At 40.0% G+C, this 22,173-nt stretch overlaps 1 protein-coding gene and 1 long non-coding RNA gene across 8 annotated transcripts; one reads left to right on the forward strand and one right to left on the reverse strand.

Annotated features, from left to right (window-relative positions):
* Positions 1 to 120: 120 nt before the first annotated feature.
* Positions 121 to 21,659, forward strand: iqch (IQ motif containing H). 6 transcript variants are annotated; one of them, XM_084364359.1, is made up of 21 exons: positions 121 to 289; positions 928 to 1,050; positions 1,156 to 1,253; positions 1,402 to 1,477; positions 1,623 to 1,742; positions 3,733 to 3,835; positions 4,012 to 4,086; positions 4,499 to 4,695; positions 4,834 to 5,373; positions 6,954 to 7,020; positions 7,944 to 8,027; positions 8,122 to 8,303; positions 9,254 to 9,526; positions 9,609 to 9,797; positions 14,264 to 14,384; positions 14,604 to 14,890; positions 18,270 to 18,428; positions 19,731 to 19,853; positions 20,564 to 20,625; positions 21,097 to 21,205; positions 21,347 to 21,659. In XM_084364359.1, exons 1-21 carry the CDS (start codon positions 239 to 241, stop codon positions 21,428 to 21,430), a joined length of 3,123 nt encoding a protein of 1,040 aa, XP_084220485.1. In that variant the 5' UTR covers positions 121 to 238; the 3' UTR covers positions 21,431 to 21,659. The 6 variants fall into 6 exon arrangements, with proteins under 6 accessions (XP_084220485.1, XP_084220486.1, XP_084220487.1 ...); XM_084364360.1 differs by having other exon boundaries at positions 21,350 to 21,659; XM_084364361.1 differs by having other exon boundaries at positions 21,359 to 21,659.
* LOC311263952 lies at positions 1,260 to 7,748 on the reverse strand. 2 transcript variants are annotated; one of them, XR_014623422.1, is made up of 3 exons: positions 7,630 to 7,748; positions 3,115 to 3,194; positions 1,260 to 1,466 (listed from the first exon to the last, which is right to left on the reverse strand). It is a non-coding gene; the product is annotated as an uncharacterized lncRNA (long non-coding RNA). The 2 variants fall into 2 exon arrangements; XR_014623423.1 differs by lacking the exon at positions 7,630 to 7,748 and adding an exon at positions 3,547 to 3,725.
* Positions 21,660 to 22,173: the final 514 nt, after the last annotated feature.

A 22,173-nucleotide genomic window follows, 5' to 3' on the forward strand; every position in this document is an offset into this window, starting at 1 on the left:
TTATCTGCCAATTGTAACAACAGTTGCCCTGTGTGTTTTGAGAAACTGTCTGACAGTGCGTACTCGGGGCAATAAAACCCCCATACATCGGCGTCTGGGTGTCGTCTCGTTGTCGTGGTTACCTATACAGTCTGAAGAATTGTCATCGATAACTAGTTAGCTAGCTAGCAAGCTAATGGGTCTGGTATTATGACCTGTCATATTTTCTACTTATATTATTATACTGATACTCAGAAAAATGTCTGACACGCTCAAAAGTGAAGATAAATTGGGAAAAGTCTTAATTCAGGTAATGCTGTCTGGCTACCTTAGCTTCGCAAAGTTAAAACTGATTACTCGCTTTGCTAGAGAATGATAAAAGCTTAAGCCAACTAGTTAACCTAGTTAGTTAATCTATCTGGTTTTAGCAAAAGAGCGAACTAGTTTTTGAGATTTGTGATCGCTTTCCAATAGTGTTTTTGGATTGCAATGCTAGACTAGTGGGCTACTTTTCAAAACCTGCCGCCTACATTATCCACAATGCAACATAGCTGCTGAATGACATCACTGGAGGAAATTTGTCAGATTACTGTACATGCAGCTTTCAACTACAGCCACAAAAGGCTTTATACAACTTTTTTTCACGTTTGCAGTAGTACTCCCCGAGACCTGTAAACACACTTAAAAAAAAAAAAAAATTTGGTGGCGTTACCCTTTAACTGATAACTGCAGCTTGTGCAACATACTGTACATTGAAACATTTTTTTCCTCCCAAAAAGTGTGTTTGTTAAAAGGTTATGCCTTTAAGAGTAATGGTTGAAACAGAAAATTGAGTAGGCTTTATTGATTAGAAGATGCAAACTGCCGGCTGACAACAGGCTGAAAAATAACTTTTGTATTTAGGCCAATTATAGTAGGCTATGTTCATCACATAACTGTATATTACAGGTTCAAGATGATCTGACACAACTCAGGTGTAGTCTTGAGAAAATCACCATCAATGAGAGAGGAGCAACACTGGATGTTCAAGCCTTGGACGATGCCATTCGTCAGACGGAGAGTAGCATCAGGGTGAGGATGCCTCATGCAGATTATTAACAAAAATATGAAATATAAATCAGACAAATGTGGCTGAATAACAAACAGACAGCTTCTATGTTCTTTAATTGAAAATAGAAACATGCAGAGGATTATCATAAGACAGTGAATAAGCAGCTTCTGGTTCTTCCAAGCATTGAAGACTTCCAAAAAAAGAAAATGCAGATTCCCAAATGGTAAGTAAGCAGGAGGTCACATGTGTTGTTACTAGAAAACTGTCTAGAGTAAGTACACTTCATTATCTTACTGTAATAATAAATATGTTTGGAAATTACACAAATTCTGATTATGGTATTGTGAGAACAAAAGTGACACATTATACAGGAAACCTGCTCTGGAGAGTATCCCAGATGTGCGTCCACAAAGAGGAGACCTTCTAGGGGCGTCACCTGGAGAAAAGGTAGATTATTATTCAGATAGACAGATACACATTTTTTATTGAGTAATAGTATTGTAGGGTGCAAGCTACAAAATCAATTCTACTACTACTATTGTATTAGTTTTGAAAATAAATACTTGAAACTTTTCTTCTGTGTCTCATTCAGCACAAGTCAGTGTTAACCATGCGCTTGCTGTGTAATCCCACGCACCCAAACAACAGAGCCGTTATGCACGAGAAATTTGGGATATCACTCCCTGATGTCCACAAAAGGAGCATAAATGCAGTAAGTAATCTTAAAAAAATTATTTGACTTTGGTATTACATTTTTATATCATGCATTTTGTAAATAAAAAATTGCACTTTACAGAGAGGTTTGATTAAGTATGTTAAAAATACAGTTTGGTTTTTAGTCCATCAGAATCATGATAAGTATTGTTAAATGTATTAATGTTGGAAATAATGATAAAAGTATATTCTTATTTATATCACACATCTGTGACAAACACAGAACCTCATTGTGATGTGCTGTGTACTCCAGGCGGGAGTAAGTAAACACTATGAACTCAAAAATGCTACTTGACTCAGGTCAGCCCTGGAGCCTCTCAGGCTCTTTATGGAATTGAGATGATTGTTGATTTTTATAACATAATTACATACTGCAATTTGTTGTCAGATTGAGAAGTCTACAGTCATGGAGAGGATGACAGTTAATTTAGTTGTGGCTTTGTAAAACTGAACACCCAGGAGATCTTGCAGAAATCAGGCTGCATCTGGTATTTTGGCTTTCTTAGTTATGTAGCAGATTTTCTCACCACACTTTATTCTTACTGCTGGAAAAGACTATAATCAACTATAATAATAAACTATAATCAGAATAATGTCATGTCTTCCAGTTGTTTGCTTCATGCAGTGAGAAATTGATTCCCATGTCTCGAGTCTTTGTTGATAATAATTGTAACATACAGCACATGCCCCGGGAAAGATTTGATCAGGAAGCATTGCAAGAGTTTCTGCTACAACTAAGATGAATTGGATATCATTGTTTCTTTCCCTGATGCTTACTCCCTTAATCCCCAGAATAGACACTTTATGCTGGAGTGAAGAGTGATGGTTCAGGCCTGCATTAATAGAAACTTCAAGTCTCATGCTCGGAGAGACAGTGACATAAAGGTCACTTGGCTTAGTGTTGACAGCCAGCACTTATCACAGCAAAACAAATTAATCTTCGCAAAGGTCGGTATTAGTTTTAGATATATTTTACTCACTTTCATTTCCAATATGTTTTTGGGAATCTATACCTGACATGAGAAATAGCGGCCAAGACTGTCACTCTGATATAGGAGAGATGGAAGTGCTGGCTGCAGAAAGCGGAAAGCAGCAGATTGCAGCACATCAGCATTCTTCTAAAGAAACAGGCGCCTGATTGCTGTGCTATGGGCTACTGGTTTACAGCTGTCTCAGGACAGAAGTGGGTACCTGGTCCAGCATGCCAATAAGACAGCCGTAGCTTCCCCAACTGCTAACCACTGGCTCTCTGCCTGCTGCCTCCTCCTGAAACTCAGGCCAGCTCTTCTCCACTCCGTACCCATGCCAGGCAATGAGCTTTTGCATTTTAGCAATTTTACAGAAAGGTGCCACCTTTTCCCCAACCTCACCTGAAACAGATGTGTGCCTTTGAGGGGAGAATCTCCCAGCACCTGGCTGCTACCTGTGGTCTGTCAGAGAGCTCAGTGGTCTGAGGAGAACGAAGGAGAGGACATCAGGTGACACGTCTGGAGGATCAGCAGCACAAACTTTATGTTTTCTGAGTAATGAGAAGTTTGAATATGTTTATATTAAACTAGGCCATTAAATCTACTTTTAAGTGTATTACGATTCAGTTGTGCATATTCAAAAAGTTTAGCAGAACACAATTGCTCTTGAAGTATTACATTGCTGCAGGAGACAGATGACAGGACAGTGTACTACTTTGGCAATGGCAGTTTCATGGCTCTCCTGAATTCTTAATGAATACAGAACATGTATTGTTTGTCATCATCAAGTGAGACCAAGAGTTTTACTGATGGTTGGTAACCTCTTATACTTACTTCTACTTTCTCTCTCTCTCTCTCTAGAAAAAATGCTCAAGCACTCAAACTGTAATTGTTGCATTTTGTTTGATGGAGCTCGGGCTGGCTTGTTTAACTATGGTCTGACCAGGATCCAGAAACGCTGCTTTGACTTTATTTATATTGGATGTTCAACCTCTGATCTTATAAACATGTTCTGTTCAGGCAAAACATCCCAGAAAGACCGTTGGCCCTGTGGTGAGTCTTCAGGCCACTGAACCAAAGGGCCGTCATAGTCTGGCAGTCCCTGAAGAAGAGATGGGGACAGGTAAACAGACAGTTCACCACCTCTTCACCAACACCTCACTGTTGTTATACTCCAGTGATTCTTCTGTCAACTACTAACTGTAATGTGCATTGCTACATTAAGTTATGCAGATTCTTTATATTAACTTTCCATTTTTCTCCCTATTATTGTTGGTTTTTTTTGTTCGTCGGTGCCAGATAAAAGTTTGCTTCATGTGTCGATCCAGCACAAGGTTGCTTGTCTTCACCTGAGAGAGGATTCTTCTAAAATAGGTCAGTGAAGATTTACTGGAGAAGATTTATTATCACTGACTATCATCAGTATTGGTATATCATGACAGCCCTTCAAAGAGCAAAACAAAAACTGACAATAAACCTAAAACAGATGACGACATTATGTGTTTTGATTTCACTAAACAAAGTATTAATATAAATATTTTAATGTGTCTCAAATGGAAAAAATATGATGATATAGATGACTGGTCCATATGCACAAAGAAAAGTTCTGGAAATACTAAAACCTGACAACAAAAGTCTATTTTCTGTTTTGCTCTCTTGCCATTTCTCTGCCATTTTTTAAATTGTCTTTTGGTTTAAACCCCTGAGTAACTGTTGTAGCAGAGACAGCAGCCACTTGATTAATAACGGAAAGAGTATAGTTGAGTCTGTCTGTTTGTGACTTTAGGTCAGTTAGGTTCGAAGTCCAGGAAACAAAAGCAGCTAAAATGGGAAACAGAACCGGGATCCACCTGTGAAAGAACAAGCAGAGAATGCTCACCGCGCTGGACCACCCACACACCTCCTCCCTCTACAACCTCTAAGAATATGGACGACAGGAGTGTGATGCAAAGCACCAACAGTCTTATCCCTAAAAGCCCTCAGGTAAGATGATTGTGATAGTGTTAAATACACGTTGAATTAAATCAAGATAAGGTCATCGAAAACAATATTTCAATTCCTTGAAGTGCATTGTTAAAGTCTTGGTTGGGTGCCTCTCACTTGTTTCCATTTGTTCTGTAGAATCTACCTGTTCCTGAAAACATCAGCAGATATCCCTTTACCATCATAAAGGGACGGATCAACCCAATGGCGACAGATTTCTGTCATTTCAAGCAGAGCTTCATCTTGTGCTGGAGCAGTGTGGTCAATGCTCTGGAGGCTCTGGAAAAGCTGCTCAGGGACTTTGCTGTGCCGCTAGCCAAAGTGAGTGGGGAACGGCTAGTGGACTTTGGACATGTTTGGGATAATGGTTGGAAAAAGGCTACTCCAGGGATCAGCCTCCTCTCAGTGCCTGAAAACTGGGAGGAGGCACTGAGTGTGGTCTTACGCCCAGGTCAGCGCTACAAGGGAGAGGGAGGCATCAATGTGGCTGCCATCTGCATCCAGTCCTGCTGGAGACGCTACTTAGCCCGGACAGCCTACCTGCGCCATTGTCGGCGCAAGTGGGCGGCAGGGACCATCGCCATCTCATGGTTGATGCACACTCAGATGCCTCGTGTCAGGAAGGCCCTGCAGGCACGGCGTTTCAGACAACTGGAGAATTACCGCAGCAGGGCCCAGGTGATGTTACTTATATCCAGCATGTGCTTTCTCTCTCTTTCTCCCTCTCTCTTACTTGATATTGCTATTACTTGATAGGTGACAGACCTTTTCAAAGATTGCCTTTGTTTCTCTTTTTTCCCTAATTTCTCAAAATTAGAGTTCTAGTTATTTATTAAATTAAATCAATTAAAGCAAATCCAAAATTTGGATGGTTCAGTCTGTGTTTTGTATTATCAAAATTAAATTATCTGCTTCATCTTTAAATGTTAATCTCTGCTTGTATGTTTTAAAATTTAAAGCCATAAAGACTCAGGAAAGGAAAGGGCCAGTCAAATCTGTGCTCGAGCGAGATCCTTTCACAGGTGCCAAGAGTAAATGACTTTAAAACCAAGGACAGAAATGGGGCACTGCCATGCCAATAATAACACGGGGTCATCAATAATTTTACGCAACTATAACCAAATAGTGCTGCTTTAGTATTTCTAGTTTGAGATTAACAGAACAGCAGAGGGGAGCAGTGAGACATAGTAGAACAGCAGAAAGAGGCAAGAAACACATAAAACGTCGGAAGAATTAGATGAACAGAGGGGAGCAGCAGAAAGAAAGAGTCAGAGTGAGACGGATGAACAAAATAAAACTGCAGCCACACTGATAGCAGGAGAAGATGAAGGGAGAAAGAGAGATTAAGAAGGTACCGCATCCAGTCTGATGCTCAATTACAGTACATGTAACAGAAGCTAAAAATATAATGACATGCTATAAATATTATAGATTGGTAAATATTTAATAAATATGAAAATGTGCTCTGGTGATTTTAGCTATATTGGTTTTGGGTCTATTGGTTTGAGTGGGGAATTAACAAAATATAAATGTGCCAAAACTAATTTAATTTGGCGCAGTTTAAATTGTCTGGATAAATCACTTCTAGATTTCCTGTGGGTTTATACTTTGTGAGGTTGCGAAGACCAATTTTCTATATTACTGGTTTTCTTGGGTGTCACAGTTTTTGTGCTCGATACCTGCAAATATTTTCTTTTTGCCGTAGCAGGCTCCTTACAATCTTAAGTTTAATAAAAAAAAAAGAAAATGTGCTTCTATTTAGCTCTTGTGACAGCACAATTTTCCTTGATGCGCAGAGTTCTGTTCCCTTTTTTTCCCCATTCAGCGTAGATGTCATGTCTGTGCTGTCATCTGGGCTGAACATCTTTAGAAGCGCTGACACAATATTAATTAGTGGCTACAAGTTCATTTAGTTTTAACAGCGCTGTGTGTGTATACATGCACAAAATGTATGTTCTCACTCTTTAAACATTCATACCCTGTTAATTAAGCCTGCTAATCTTCCCCTGGCAGTAGCGTCATGTACCTTGCTGATTGAATTAATTGTGAGAAGATGTTTCTAAAGTAAACGCTTAATTTAATTAAGGTGGTATTTTATGCTTGGTTTGCTTCTGTTAGCCCAGAGAGATATTGCCTTGATGTGTTTTAGCTATGCACTGAAGTGATGATTTGTGTGTGTGTGTACGGTGTGTGTGTGTGTGTGTGTGTACACGCTCAAGCGGTCCCCTCTCTGATCACTCCCTTTTCTCCATCCCCAGCATCTGGCAGCCAACTGGAAACACATCCAGTCCTCCAAGAGGACCATTATCCACATCCCTTCATTAGGTAGCTTTCTCTGCCTGCTGCACACACACACACACACACACACACACACACACACACACACATCTGATCTAGCAGCAGTCATCCCCTGTCTCACCACTCTGCTGCCCCAGTCTGAGGCCCTGGTGGAGGCACTCTGTCTCGTTCAAATGACTCTCTGCAGGAAAGCACTCACAGGATGATGACAGTCCCCATGCCAGGGAACTGAACAATTTAGTCTCAATCGCCATTTAATTTGCAGATTAAGCAAATGAAAAGCCATTATGTTGAATATTTGCAAGAGGCACAAAGGTCTTATTTTATTGCTGTGAAGAAAAAAAAAAAAAAACACTCAAAAGAGAAAGAAGCTGCTGTGTTTTTGCACTCGACACAGAGAGCGAGCTATGATCCGTTCTTGCTCTAATTTCACCGTGGCACTCACATTTAGACTGTAATCAGGCATGTGCATTGTAAATCATTGAGCGATTGTCTAAAATTATTAAGCCTAATTACTAGCAGATGGAATGCTTTATTTGCACTTGGGGTGGCTACAGAGAGTGCTGTGTGAGCAAGGATAATTAGAAAGTTGAACCCCATTGTTGTTAATTAGCATGAATCCAATCATTTAATTACCTTGATTCAGTTGAGGATTCTCTCTCAGGCAGAAATCCAGACAGACATTGAGTAAAATCCTGGAGGTACCACTGGATGTAGCTCAGTGGTGGCTGGACATGGTGGCAACAGGGCTCCCAGCACACGACAGACACTGCACCTGCTAATTATTAAGCTAAATTAATCATCAGAATGCACTGCTGTGTGATTAGACTGAACGACCCCACCCCCAGGTCTAGTATAGCTGATGGAAGTTGAACAAAGCTACAGATTTTGAATCAAGCCAATTAGAGAAGATGTGAATCTCTTCAATATTTGTGACCTTGTTTTGACAGGATACTCTCAGAGCCAGCGACTGAGCTTGAGGGGATTTGACACTCTACAGAACACCCAAATAAGCAGACTATGTGATATAAGAGGTATATCACCATATATACACACACACACATTAACTTTCTCTGTATGCTTTATTGTCAACAAGTAATTTGTGAAGTCTGCTTTGTATATTTTTAGATCATAATGTGGAAGTGATCTATGTGTGTCCGCGGCATCTGGGGGACGACATCTTGCACTATTACACCAACCTCCTGAAGTGTGATGGAGCCACAGACGGGGCTGATACCAGAACAACTCAGGCCTCATCCTGCATTCGACGCTTTGTCATCCTCACACCCGAGGCTGTAGACTATTTCCCGGTAAGGTCAATCACATTTATTTAATAAATTTACTTTAATTGCTTTAAACTTGACAGTGCATGTTTTTTTTCCTGCAGAATCTTAGAATTTACTGTTGAGAAATTGATTGTATTGTTCTGCAGAGTTGCTCCAAGCATCTGTGGTTTATGTAATCTCCTCTAGAGGGTGCTAGAGGAGATTGTTACAATGCCTTGTGAGAGCTAATCTCTGTTTGTTATATTATTTTTCATTCCCTTTTTACTACTTTTGAAATTAAACATCTGTGTTATTCCGAAGTAAACACACTAAAGCTACAGCAAGTTATACTTAATTAAAATAGCTGGTCTCTAGCTGGTGTTCAGTGAATAATTCAATTCCATATTAGTTGCTTTAATTATCTGTTCATTCTGTCTAACTGCAGCACTTTCAGTAATTCTGGATTGTTTTGATTACCTCAGCACAATAAAGTAAAGGTGTTTTTATATTGTCTTTTTACATCCCGCCATTCTATCCATCTTTTTACATCCTTTTGCACTAGATTGAATGTGTAACATGACATGGCCTTCTTCATTTCTTTCTATTGATTTTCCTGCTGTTTTGTTGTTAAACTGTGCCAGACGTGTTGCTGAGATGAATCACTGCTACCCGTGGCTGGCAGCGCATTCTGCCAGTGACAGAAGGGATAATTCCATGTGGATCAAATAAATACAGATGTGAAGTAATTAGTTATATTCCCAAGGAGCTCATTGCTAGCACACATTAAAGATGTGAAGGATAGGGGAGGCCTCCCACAGGCAGCTTTTATCAATTCAACCTGCTGGAATACAGAAGAGGTCAAAACCCTGCTGGCTATTACAATAATAGATCTGTTGTGTGTACACAGTGATAAATCAGGTCAAGGAGCAACCCTTGGAAGACACACTTAGAACTCCAAGCTCCAGCAATAATCTTTATCCCCTCTTGTCTTCCAGACCCACAACATGTGCCTGTCCACGCTGCTGAAGTACAGTCCACGCGCCCTGAAGCGCATCAGGCACCTGATCCAGGGGAAGCGGGCCTATATTGTGGGTGGAGTGGCCCATGTTGATGACCTGGCAGTGGCTGATGAGCTCGGAGTGCCAATCCTGGGTCCAGAACCGGCTGTTGCACAGCTCTACAGCACCAAGTCTGGAGGGAGGAGGATCTTCGTGGGGGCAGAGGTTGATGTATCTCCTGGTCAAGGAGACATCTATTCTCTGAACCAGGTCAGAGATCAAAAACACAACTTCAACTTGCAATGCATTTTAATGTTCAGCTTGTAAGTCGCATGTCTCACTCTTGGTTCAGCTTCATGAAGCACTGGCTGAGCTCATGACCCAAAACATGGATGTGCAGCGCTGGCTCTTCAAGATGGACTCTGATCACGGTGGCCGTGGCACAGCATACTGTGATTTATGCCATCTTAGCTGCTATAACTGGGCCCTGCAGGAGTACCATCGTTATGGTCCTGAGCTATGGAAAACCGAATGGATTCAGGTAAAGATGTGACTTAAAGGGTTACGTCATCCCCTCCTTGTCATAAACCATAGGACCACTTCTTAAAGCACTTTTCCTACACTTACTTTAATGCAATGTTTTATTGAATTTGCTCGAATTTTAGGTTTGTACTTTTATTTTTTTATTTCTTTCCCTTATTACTTCTCCCTAAATTGATGTTTTTTTACTATTATGTCTTGTCTTTATGGCTCCCTGCAAAGCACTGGTTTTAGAAAAGTGCGATGCAAGTGAAGTTTATTGCTATTATTATTACACTCATACCAATGAGGAATCGGCCATTTAAAGTTAACATGGTAACAACTAGATACTTAACAGATAACATTACAGTAACAGCTAGATATTAGAACGGAGATTGGGCTCCTTGTTGAGATGAGACAGCTACAAAAAGGGTTAGATTCACTTCTGTCACTGATGGAACAGAAGCCGAGGTCACAGTGGGGTCAGAGGCATGCCATCATTAAGCCTAGAGAAGAGTGTCGTAACATAACAGTCACAGTGCTTGTCCCAGTAGTACAGTATTTTGAGCATCGTCCCCAGAGCCACAGAACATTGAATCAATACATAAGAGATCTGTTTATACACACAGCCATTACCTATTCTCTGAGGCGCACACATCAACTAGCGCCGGTGTGTCTAATGGTCGTAATGTCCTAACTCACCTGACAGCGACAGTTAAATCGTGATACAGACAGTATTCTGGTATTCAGTTTGTATCAAGTGTTTTGAAAGTAAATACAACTACAAATGACACTTAACACTTTAATCTCTAATTGCAGCTGATGTTGATTCTCGGATCTGCTGCTCAAGCATTGCAACATTGAGTTTTCTGTCTGTTTCTGTCAATGTCACTCGTTGTATGAGGTCTGAGCCATTTGTAAAGAGAACATTTTAGTGCAAATAGCCTTGTGTAGGGTAAAAAGAGTGACACTGTTATTATTTTGCATATAAACATTAAATAAATTCAGATTTTGTCTCAGACCTATTTAGGACAAACATAGTGTACTTAATCAATGGTAAACCATTCATTTAGTGCAGATGCAATCTGTACACAGCTTCTGAGCCCCTGGCTCTTATTTCTCATATGCTTACAAAGTAGCCTTTGATTTTCTGTCATGTGTTAATTACCGTATTTTGCCATTTAACTGGGAGCTTTGTGTAAACTAATTACTGGCTAATGATTGTGGGCTTGGAGCACAACGATTTTACTTTTTATTCCATTCGAAAGAACAGCAGTCATCTCAAGCTTCTTACGGCTCACTCTGTTTTGTTCCTATTAGCTCGTTCTTTGATTCATAGTGTATGTGCAGTGCGGGGCTGTAATTGTTGTGGCATTGGTGCTGTTAATTATGGCAGAGAATGGCTGAGCCACAGCCAAGGTCCATTATGGTGGCTGAGGCAGCGCAGGAAAGTAAATGGGGTTTGTTTCACCAGCTGGGGTCCCATGGAGAGGGAAGAGTGCCGAGGCCCCCAGTGTAGGCCGACAGCCTCGGGGCTTCTGGGCCATATGGACACAACACTTTAACTGGCCTTTATTCTACACCTTGCTCTTTTAATCAAAGCAAAGCCCACATCCTGCGCTCCTCATTGCATGTTTTTTTTTGTTATGACATTGTTTCCCCCTAAAATGTATTCGCCCCCAGAATGTATTACATCGTCCTTATGCTGTTGTAGTTGTTTATATTGAAGATAGCAATTTGGCTCTACATGCTGAAAGATTAGAGAACAAGGTTGTTGATTAGATAGAAACATATGAATATTTTATATTAGCACATCTCCTCGCTTTTTCCTCTCCTCACAGCAGAAACTGTAGATGGATGTTCAAACATGGCAGTATATTTTGAGATATAACACTCATTAACGTAGCACTTTGCTGAGAAGAAGTAGACCTAATTGCAACTGCAATGACAGCTGGTGAATAGGATATATACTCACATTGCTGGATATTTGCAAGCATTTAAGCAATATATGTTTAAAGCTTTGTTTATGAAAATAGTCGCAACTTAGTTAATTATTTATGAAGCACAAATTATCAAACGAAGCATTTTAAATATTAATATCCATACAGTGTTGTTTACCAAAAAATAGAACATAAGTGATGATTGAAGTGTATATTATACAAATGTGTTTTAAAAATCAGCGGAATGTCTCTTTATAATCACCGTAAAAGTAGAGAGGGGGTTAGATAGTATACTTGGCCTTAGTTTACACAGACTGTGTGCATATTTTTTTAATTATTGCTTGTTCTAAGGGGCTCAGCGTGAAGAAGCCTGACTCACAAGAATGCCATGTGGTCTTTCAGAATAATACCAACAATCAGATCCCTTCTGGCTATGCAGAGGAAAGGGTACAAAATGAAGGAGGAGGGATCAAGTCAGCGCTAGAGGAGCTTCCACAGAGGCGTAGGAGATAGTGTGTTTCTCTGAATATTGTGAGGCCCACAGCCTCCGGCACAATGTTTCAGCCTTCAGAAAAGCCCCCCAGGCATATTTTAGCATTTACACAGAGAGAGGTTAAAGACATGTAGATCTGCACCCATGCAATGCCTGAAGGGGGCCACACACACACTTAAGCGCTCACACAGCTTGCATATGGATCATTAGGCACAAGAGGGTAAAAATTACACCTAATAGCGTCAACAGATGGAGTATTTCTTTTCGTCACGCTGTGTACAAACAGATCTTGAGCAACACCTTATTTAGGTTAAGTTTGTCAACGAAATGGGTCATTTGATAATCACCACCACTGAAGAGGTACAGGGACATTTTATACAGATGTTTTCTGTCTAAATATTGTGCAGTCTGTGGTTGCATTAGGGGGTTTAAATATACAATAATTAACCTTCATTAGTATAACAGGACATTTAAAGGTTTTCTGTGGCTCACATTTGATTAGAGTTTGTTTTGTGTTTTCTTTGGCTTCACTGAAGGTCACGAGTGCTTTTTCGTGCAATCTTTAAGGAAATGTTGCCGTCAGTGTATTAATGTTAAATTCCACCAGGGATGAGAATAGCGTAATGTGAGTAGCGATGTTTAATTTGATATTACACAAGAAATTAGTCATGGGCTGCGGTAGATTGAGGTTGAAGCTTTGGTGGGACAGAAAATGAACATTCATACAAAATCTGTGACTAGTCCGATTACACCCTCCTATTCCCCAGACGTACTGTAGCTTCTCAGTCGTTTCACTATGTAATGGAGAGATGAAATGGCAATCAAAGAGGCAGGGCCACATCTATTTTATTTATGACCAGATTGCTTGGCTTTATGTGGACACCAAGCAAAGCTCGAATCCTATCACAGGGTACTGTACGCAGTTTAAGTCCAAATAATTTATTGCAAAATACCTCTCTTTCTTTCCCCGCTGTCCTGCTGTTTCTGTGAACTGCATAGGCAAAGTCCTGGGGTGAGCTTGCTCTTCCGTTGAAAATGACAACCGTTCCTTTACACTTTTTGCCGCACCATTGTGTGCTTTATGGTTTGTATAGGGGGAATCACTGTGTAGCATTTGACCTCGCCTCTTACAGTACTTGAATATGATGATGGCTGTTACATGACTGGAATATCAACAGCATAATCTCCAGTCCTGTCTCCAGTGAAGCCAGACAGCATACACTCACAACAAAGTAACGCTCTGGATAGAACGATGAGAGAACAAAGACATTATTCCCATTCAGAATTTACACATCTTTCAGACAGGTTTCTCATTTTTTATTGTGTATGAGCAATTTAAATCCCTGTCTAATGGTCGTAGACATTATCACACACAGAACCCTGTATTTAAAAGAAGCACTTGGACTCTTCATGTAGTCAACATAAGCATTCAGTCGTGGTTTTATAACATCATTTATTTGGTATAAAATGTGTCATTGTTGTTACTTTAACTATATCACAGCAGAGGACACAGTGTACACGAGTTGCTAAACTGTTTACAAGACACCTAAAACAAAAGTTAGAAATTAACAGCATAATTAAGTGGTGAAACCATTATGGCGTTTCCTAGTTACAGAAACAAGAGTGATATCGATCCCAGTCAAGCCCTGATTGATCCCCAGATAGATGGGGCCAGCTTAGGCATTCATCAGCTGCCCAGCGGAGAGAGTTGTTATTGAGGGCAGGTGCTGTCTCTGTGGCTGTGAGTTAAGGCCATTAGACTCCTGAGGCCTTCTGATAATAGGCTGTCACTCACAGACAGACCCTCCTGCAGTACCCATCAGACACTCGCACAGAAATTGAAGCAGCCACCAAAGGTCTCAAGGATAACAAGCAGTCACTGGAGTCATCCGGATAACACAAGGGCATTTCCAATAATGTAGTCGACACCTAGAAGGCTTTGATAATGGGACAAAATAAAGTAGCCAGGACTTGTTATTGACTTGTGTTTGAATTAACAAACATACATAATGTCCTCAGATCCCTATTGTATGCACCTTGACTTTCTGTCTGCAGGAGTCTGTACTGCTCAGATATTTAGATGAGATTCCCGAGTGGCTCACCCGTTACGCCCAGCCTGCTAAACCCTCCTGCTATCCCAACTGGGCCTGCTTCCTGAAGACCTTCCTCAGGCAAGGTCAGATTCCTTTTGTCAAGTGCTGAATGCTATTCACCTGCAAATACAGACATTTTCTATGTCTGTCCTAGCTCTCAGATGTTGCCTATGTGAAGTGACAAATTAAATATTTTTTATGTTACTCTTAAACAGCTGCAAGGACAGTTTCAGATGATGTGTCAGTGGTACATTTTGGTTGTCTGCACTGTAGTCCTTCCTCTGCTCTTTCTGTGTGTCCAGGTGGCGTGGTGGAAGCCTACCCGCCTTCAGACAGTGTCACCTGTCTGACAGTAGATCTGCTGCTGGAGCCCGGGGGTGAGGTGACCATGTTGTCCTGTGGAGACCAGCTTCACGGCTCCTGTCATCTGGAAACTATAGGCTCCACTGTTCCTCAGACCTCCGTTAACCCAGAGACCTTGCGCTCCATCTGCATGCGTGTGGGACAGGCCTGTCTACAGCGCCTTATCGTAGGTTATGTCTCCGTGGACCTGGCTACCTTTCTGGACCACAACACCATGGAGCAGAAGGTGAGACATGCAGGGCAAGAGAAGCTCATGTGACCATGATAATTATGGCCAGAGCTGTTGCAACACATGGTGTCAAAGCTTTTTATTTCACCATATTGGTGAAAGAGATCAATTTTTAGGCTGGATCAGGGATCCATATGAGCAGATAGGTGACTCCCTTACTGCTCCCCTGGGATTAGGGAAACAGGCAAGGCAAACAGTGGGCGCAGGGACCAAATGTGTCACAAGGCCATCTAATAAACTGTCAGGTCTTATTGTGTCGATACACTGATTCCACCATTTAAGCCTTGCCCTTTAACCTTACACTGCCGAGAAATTCAGAGGCTCCTATCTTTCAGACAATAGGTCATTCTAAAGTGATTTGGCAGCTTCACGGGGATACCCTGTCAGTGTTTAACCCCAAGACGGTTACCTGCACCGGTCTGCTGAAATTTCTCATGCTATTAAAGCGAGGAGTCATCGAAGCCTCATCTCATTTGTCTGGATTAGGTTTTGTTGAAACCTTCTTGATTTATGATATTGGAAATGGACTGGTTTATGATGGTTTAACCTCTGCTCCTAACATGTGGCTACATTGACTGGTTATTGATCCAGTGCTGTAAAATGAAATGCTCTGTTTATAATATGGTCTATAAAATACCAAACCAGCAAAACGGTGGAAAAAGCACAAGAGCTAGTTTACAGTTTTACAAAAGGACACAGAATGGGTTTAGATGGATTTTTTTTCTTATTTTTTTTGTCCAGTAAAAATCCATCAAACTGCAAAAGATGAAGCTGTATTTATCCTTGCATTCACAATGGGTTCTTAGAGTAGACATGAGCTCAGGGCATGGCTGCCACTAGAGGGTAGTATGTTATGGATTAGATGTTACCACAGTGTGAGCAAAGCACTCTTTAGACAATGCTGCTTGTGTCTGAAAACTTTAAATATAATATTTTAGATATGTTTTTCTATGTTTAAGTGAATTTGAATTTATTGCATGAGTATTCTCGGTTCCTTGAAATACACTAATATTTTTTTGTCAGCAGACTGTGAATTTTAGCGCATTGTATTCATTTTAAGGTAAAAACACTACATTCATTTCATTAAATTCTTACATTTCATTGTTTCATTTAGTCAAACTAAATTGTAATTTAATGACACTCAAATCAGAGAATGTGCTATTTCTCAAATTCATCATGGGGAGCAGCCCTTTCCCTTTCACTGTTTAGAATGATATAATGACAGCCTTAGAATTAATTTTCACTTTCAATGTTGACCCAAAATTGAATGGGATTCACTGACAGCATAATTAAGAGACGACTTTAAACAGCATGTGCTTGAATAGAAGCAGGAACATTAAAGACAGATTCTTAACCATCTCCCCACACACACAGAGCTCAGACAGAGCAGAGCCACATGGGCAAACCTGTCTGGATTTAAACATCAATTTAGATTCAAACCTGTTGCTAAAAGCTGCCTACTTTATTTGATGGGAAGAAGTGGGTCACATATGTTTGCCCTTGCAGTCTTTCCTCACATTGTGGAACGGAGGGGGCCCCAGCTGCAGCATCAGGGTTTTTAATGAAAATGCAAGGCAATAGAAAACAGGTACAATCCAGGCTTACATTTCCCACGGCTTTGTTAAGAGCGACAATGAGACATTGGAGTATGATTTTTAGTGAGTCCTGTGAATGGCGCGGTGGAGTGTGTCCATCACCCGGGCCCAGGTACCAACCTGATGCAACGAGACAAGCCCAGTGGTAGCTACTGGCAATAAAGGTGGCTGAGTGCAGGACATATTACTGAACTGTTGCTAAACACATACACAAGTTGCAACTGTTTAGATTGTTTTCACCTGTAACAATATTATAACACTTAAAGCTCAGTCAGAATGTTTAAATAACAAAATGTACTGCAAATGCAAATCCAATTATTGTTCTAGATTAACAACTACAACACTGCAGTTCAATATATAAATGCTGGTTAACATATCAGATCACATTTTGCCTAAAATTATTCACAAAACAACATTTTTGTCTCTGTAATATTTTAATACTTTTTTGGGGTTATTTCTTCAAGTAGTTAATTGGAGGAGGTGTGAAGTTTTGTATGACAGCCCCTATAAAATTAATAAATTGTATTTTAAACATGTTAGAAAAAATGATCCCCAACAATTTTGATAATTCATTAATTGTTTTGATAATCTTTAAAACAAAACCTTTCTCTGAGTACAGCTTCTAACATGTGAAGATTTGCCAATTTTCTTTGTCTTTTCAGCAAAAGAGGTTCTGTTTTGCTCATTTGTTGTTTGGTTGGTTTGTCAGCAAGATTGGAGTGGATTTTTAAGAAACTGATGGAGGATTGGTCCTGGCCTAGAATAGAAAAAAATCAGAGTTCAGTTTGGTGCGGATCCAAATATAAATTCAGATTAAAATATGTTATATTGTTTGATATTGAATAAGGATTAATTGAATTAAAGGGGACTGTCGAAGTGCGGAGGCACATGCTCTACTGAGTGCCACTTGAGTTGTAGACTGAATATTTTCCTCGATGGACATAAGACATTTGAAGACGTCACCTCTGAAAATGAGATCGACATTTTTTTCACCTTCTTTTTTTTTTGGACATTTAATTAAAAAATGTAATAATGGAGAAAGTAATTGTCAGATTAATTGATAGTGAAGATAATTATTGCAGCCTGAGATGATGACCTTTGTTTCACTATATATTTGAATTTATTAAAAATGAAATGTGGCCTACAAGAAATGTTTTAGTGGAGATAAAGTGCTCAGGTTACTCAGACTGCAGGGGTTCAGACAGGCAGCGATTTGCATTCACTGGCAGGAGCGTTTACTTTGACAAATAGGAACAGCTAAAGGAGGCAGCCAACTGCTACTTAGTTATTAACAACTCCTTCACTGGTGATTTATTTGCCACTTTTGAAGAGAGGGCATAGCTATTAGGATATTATTGGGAAAATTAGCCCTGTTTAAGCAGAAGGCTATGACCATACCTGACCCCTTAATATACTTATAATGACGCCATTTACCATACATATCTGAACTTAGCCTCTCATCAGACCTGAGCCAAACAAACTAGCCCAGGGCAGACTGACTCCGAACACGCAGGGAAGGATCTACTTTGTGCACGTGTCAGTCCACAACTGAATTACCTCAATCTGTCGAGCACACACCATTAACCGTGTTTTTCCTTTCCCCCTGCCTCTCAACATGGATAACATTGTAAAGATTAAAAGGTACTGACCCGTCTCTTTATAAGGATTGTTGGGTGAAATACTTTGATGTTCCATTTTTGTGATTAAATTGGAATTTTTAAAGTTTATAGTGTGTGTTTTTCTCTGCTCTGACATAGGGTTCATGCATGTCTTGTTTGCAGGTGTGGGCTATTGATCTGGACCTCACATACAGTGACCAGCTGGCCATGACCCAGATGCTTCTGATGATGACTGGAGGAACGCTGAATTGGCACGCAGGCTGTTTAGAAGTGCCAATGCCAGTCAGAGAGAAATGCTGTGAACACCAGATTGCAGCCAAGGTACCTTTTTATATTTGCTTAGAATAACAGTTTTGGCAATCTTAGATTTTCCTGAGGAGAAGGTCAGTTTATAAAGCTATATTTTTCAAGTTACATACTACGTTTATTTCTCTCCACATTATGTTGTTAATCATTTCCCTCAACAACAAAGGAACCACCAGTTCCAAGGCAAGCTGAGACTTTAGAGGATATTATTACACCACTGCAGTAATCACAAAAATAGATCAATGTTTTGCTCTTCATTTTTGTTAAATACAACTAAATACTGTAATTACGCACTGAGCTCAATTGGTGTTTAGGTGCTGAATTCATTATCATTTTGATAGATGAGCCTAAATAATCAACACATTAATAATTCATACCATTTTCATTATGCATGTGTATGCATGCTTGAGCACCTCATCAACCTGGTGCCAGGCCTTAAACAATAGAGTTCTTTTATTAGCAGTATGCCTGAGTTTACGCTTGTTAATCTGCGACTTGTATTATTTTATCAAACATTCATTTAGTTGGTGGCCTGGCGCTTCAGTGCAGCAGTTGAGCCACCGCAGTGGTTAATGGCTTTAGCAGTGGCCATCATTAGGGGGCTGCATATTACAAACACAATTAAATCCCGGTTGGACACTTTTATTGTTTTGTGAGGGTCCTGTGTTTGACAACTGCAAACACACAGCCATCAAAGCGAGTTATGGGCTATCTCCTGAGCTCACAGGAGCTTAGGCCTCCTCTTTTTGTCTCCCAACGGCGCCTGAGAACCAGGAGCATTTTTATCCTCTTGAGCCCTGCCACTTTTAAGTAATCAACCTCTCTAGTGTTACTTATGACACTCACATGCTCAGAACGCCTCTATTATGGTTGTGTGTATTATGCGCTGAGTGGTCCTTTTGTGCATTTGGTAGCGCTTTTGTCTCAAAATGAATGCAAACATTTTCAGTCCCAAAACTGTAGTTTCTTTGATTGGCGTGGTACAATTAAGCTCGTCTTGTATTTGGCATGTCTTCTAAACATTAATTGTTCCTCCCCGCAGTTAATTAAGAAAGGCCCAACAGTTTACCACATGTGCCCCACACTCATCATGTTTACTAATCACACACACTCCCCAAACTCAACAGTGACCCTAAGGACATGTGTATGGGGTTCAGCCATCTCTACTCGACTCGTTCTAAACACACCACCACCTACCATGCCTTAGCTCCAAATGTTGAAGTGCGTAGAATGATTTTGTCCTGTTTTATAATAATACAAAGACTTGTGCCAACAATCATACACGTTCTTCTTCTTGCTTTCTTTGTTTATTTACAGCCTCCTGTGGTTAATCGCTATGCAGTCCTTGGGAGCCGCTTGTTTCACTCCAATCTCTCCATGTTATACCATAATGTGTTCTTAAAGATTTGCAAGGCTCATGGCTTAGGGTTTAACATGAAGGTAAAAACTCAAAAGTCACTTGTTTGTCTTTATAACTCACTTTCATCTTGTTCATTTTGGCAGCTTTTCTGTAAAGTTGGAGAAAAGGCATAAAAAAAATGTTAATGGTCATCGGTGCAACAGAAACAGAGATATTTTGATGTTTACAACCTAGTTTGGGTGAGGCTCCAAAAATACTAGATCCTACAATTCCCATCATGCAACAGTATCTTTCAATAGACCTTCTCTGCCTGATAAACAAGCTCAAGCTCATCAAGCTGAGATAATCATTTCAAACAATTGTTTTCTCAAACTGTAGACAGTTCCCTCCAGAGCCACAGGCAAGTGAACAGATCCTTACATGTAAATGTAGTGGAGTGCCCCTTTAAGATATGATCGATTTAAAGGTCTATGGGGAGAAATGTTTCATAAGGTCTGTTTCCAGGGCAAAAAGTCTGATAAATTGCCTTGATTGTTGTCATTTGAGTCAGCAACCGTTGGGGTTAAATGCTACAAATTTGAAAATTAAGCATAACACACGTGAATTTCCTACCAAACTGTCAGCGGTTCCATTGCATTGTGGGTAATGTTGGCACCATGTTTTGACAAAGAGGATGATATCTCTGGTGCTGCTGCATCAATTGCGTTGTTTTAATTGTACATGGGTTGCAGGTGCATCTACATTATGTGATGATAGAGTTCTTCCTTTGACTGTATGTTTTACATTTCAGAGGAAGCAAGGCACAGTTTTTGCTCTTTACGACAGCAGTGAGCGATGCAGTCTTGGATTGATGTGAGTGATTCTTATCACGTCAAATTCATATACACCCAGCGTTAGTTAATGAAACTTGGCGTTAATTGCCAGGTGAAAGAATATTGAGCACATTTATGTTTGCATCACTTCTCTCTTTGTGTTAAAATAGAAAAGCACATGAGAAAACAGTAAAGGATTAGGAGGATGAAAGACTTCTCCAGACTGAGAGTAAAGTCAGTTCTTTCAGAGGATTAAGATGCCACCTCTGGCTTTATAAATGTTGTTACAATCTTAAGCAGAGGGTTATTTAACATATTTATCACTCAAATCCTAGAGCTTACACAGTGCTGTAACAGTTAAATCAAGCTGTGCTCATCCCCCTAAAGACTGAAGATGTTGACTGCTGAAAGTTTCATTTAACCGCCACCATCAAATGACCAAGGGGATTGTTTCTTAGCTGGCAACATGGGGAACATTAGTAAACTCGTTTGTTTGGGGTGTCGTTAATAGAGCAGTCTCCGAAGATCTCCAGGGAGCTCTAGTGACCTTTGCTCGGAATCTGTCAGTCATTCATCAGGAAGTCTCAGCCCCTAAGATGCAAGGAGAAACCAATTTTAAGGTACCATGATAATGACTTAACGATCTCTCCTCATCTATATAAAGAAACCTGTATATTCAATGAAGCCCTGGTCAGGTGGAATGCTTTTTGCTGAATGAGTAGTAATTTAATTTCACTTCTTTTATCTTTTGTTCCTTGGAGGAGCTGATCAAGGAGGTAGAGGAAGTACTGCAGATGATCGCTCAGAACAAGATGCGAGCAGTGGAGGATAGACCTGCTGCTTAGACAGCAGCTTCACTGATAAACTTGCCTTATTCACGGCAAGTTGAATTATCATGTCTTTGACAGCTCTGATGTCAAATTAGCACATGAACCCTGGAGATGTATCGTTGTTGATTAAACATGGAGAGCAAAATAATCTGCAAAACATGCTCAGAATGTGTCATGAACCTTTATAAGAAATGATTGGGGATCTGTTTTAACTGCTTTAATATAATAAAATACTGGAAAACGACTGCTATTAAAGGCATTCAGTATAATGCATGCATTCACTATAACAGTTTTATTTTGTGCTGGAAACTGCAGATTATTTCTGCTTGTAGTAAACTACTAGTGTAACATAAACTCCATAATATCTTGAGAAGTATACTGAGTATATGGACTGTCAACGGACTCCTAATGTAAGTTGATATTATTTATTTCACACCCTATTATCATAGGGTATATTACAAAATATAATGTTTTCAGAAAAACAGTATTTTGTTGCTAACTCGTCAGTGTTTTTGGCTGTTCATAATTATTCTTTATTGTGATTTGTAATTTTTTTTTTCTGATTCAATGCTTTACATATGACTAATAGACCACAGACGTCAAGATTGCAGTGTTTGTGTGGTTTATTTAATCCAGGGTCTTAAAGCAGAACAGTAAAGATGTCAATTGTATTGTATTTTTAAGATTTGTTCATTTTAAACATGTTTGCATTAACACATAATTTGCTGCAGAGTTACTATTCTGTGGATTGGTTTCAG

Source organism: Pagrus pagrus (genome assembly GCF_965226575.1).
Source record: "Pagrus pagrus genome assembly, chromosome: 10".
Lineage (NCBI taxonomy): Eukaryota > Metazoa > Chordata > Actinopteri > Spariformes > Sparidae > Pagrus > Pagrus pagrus.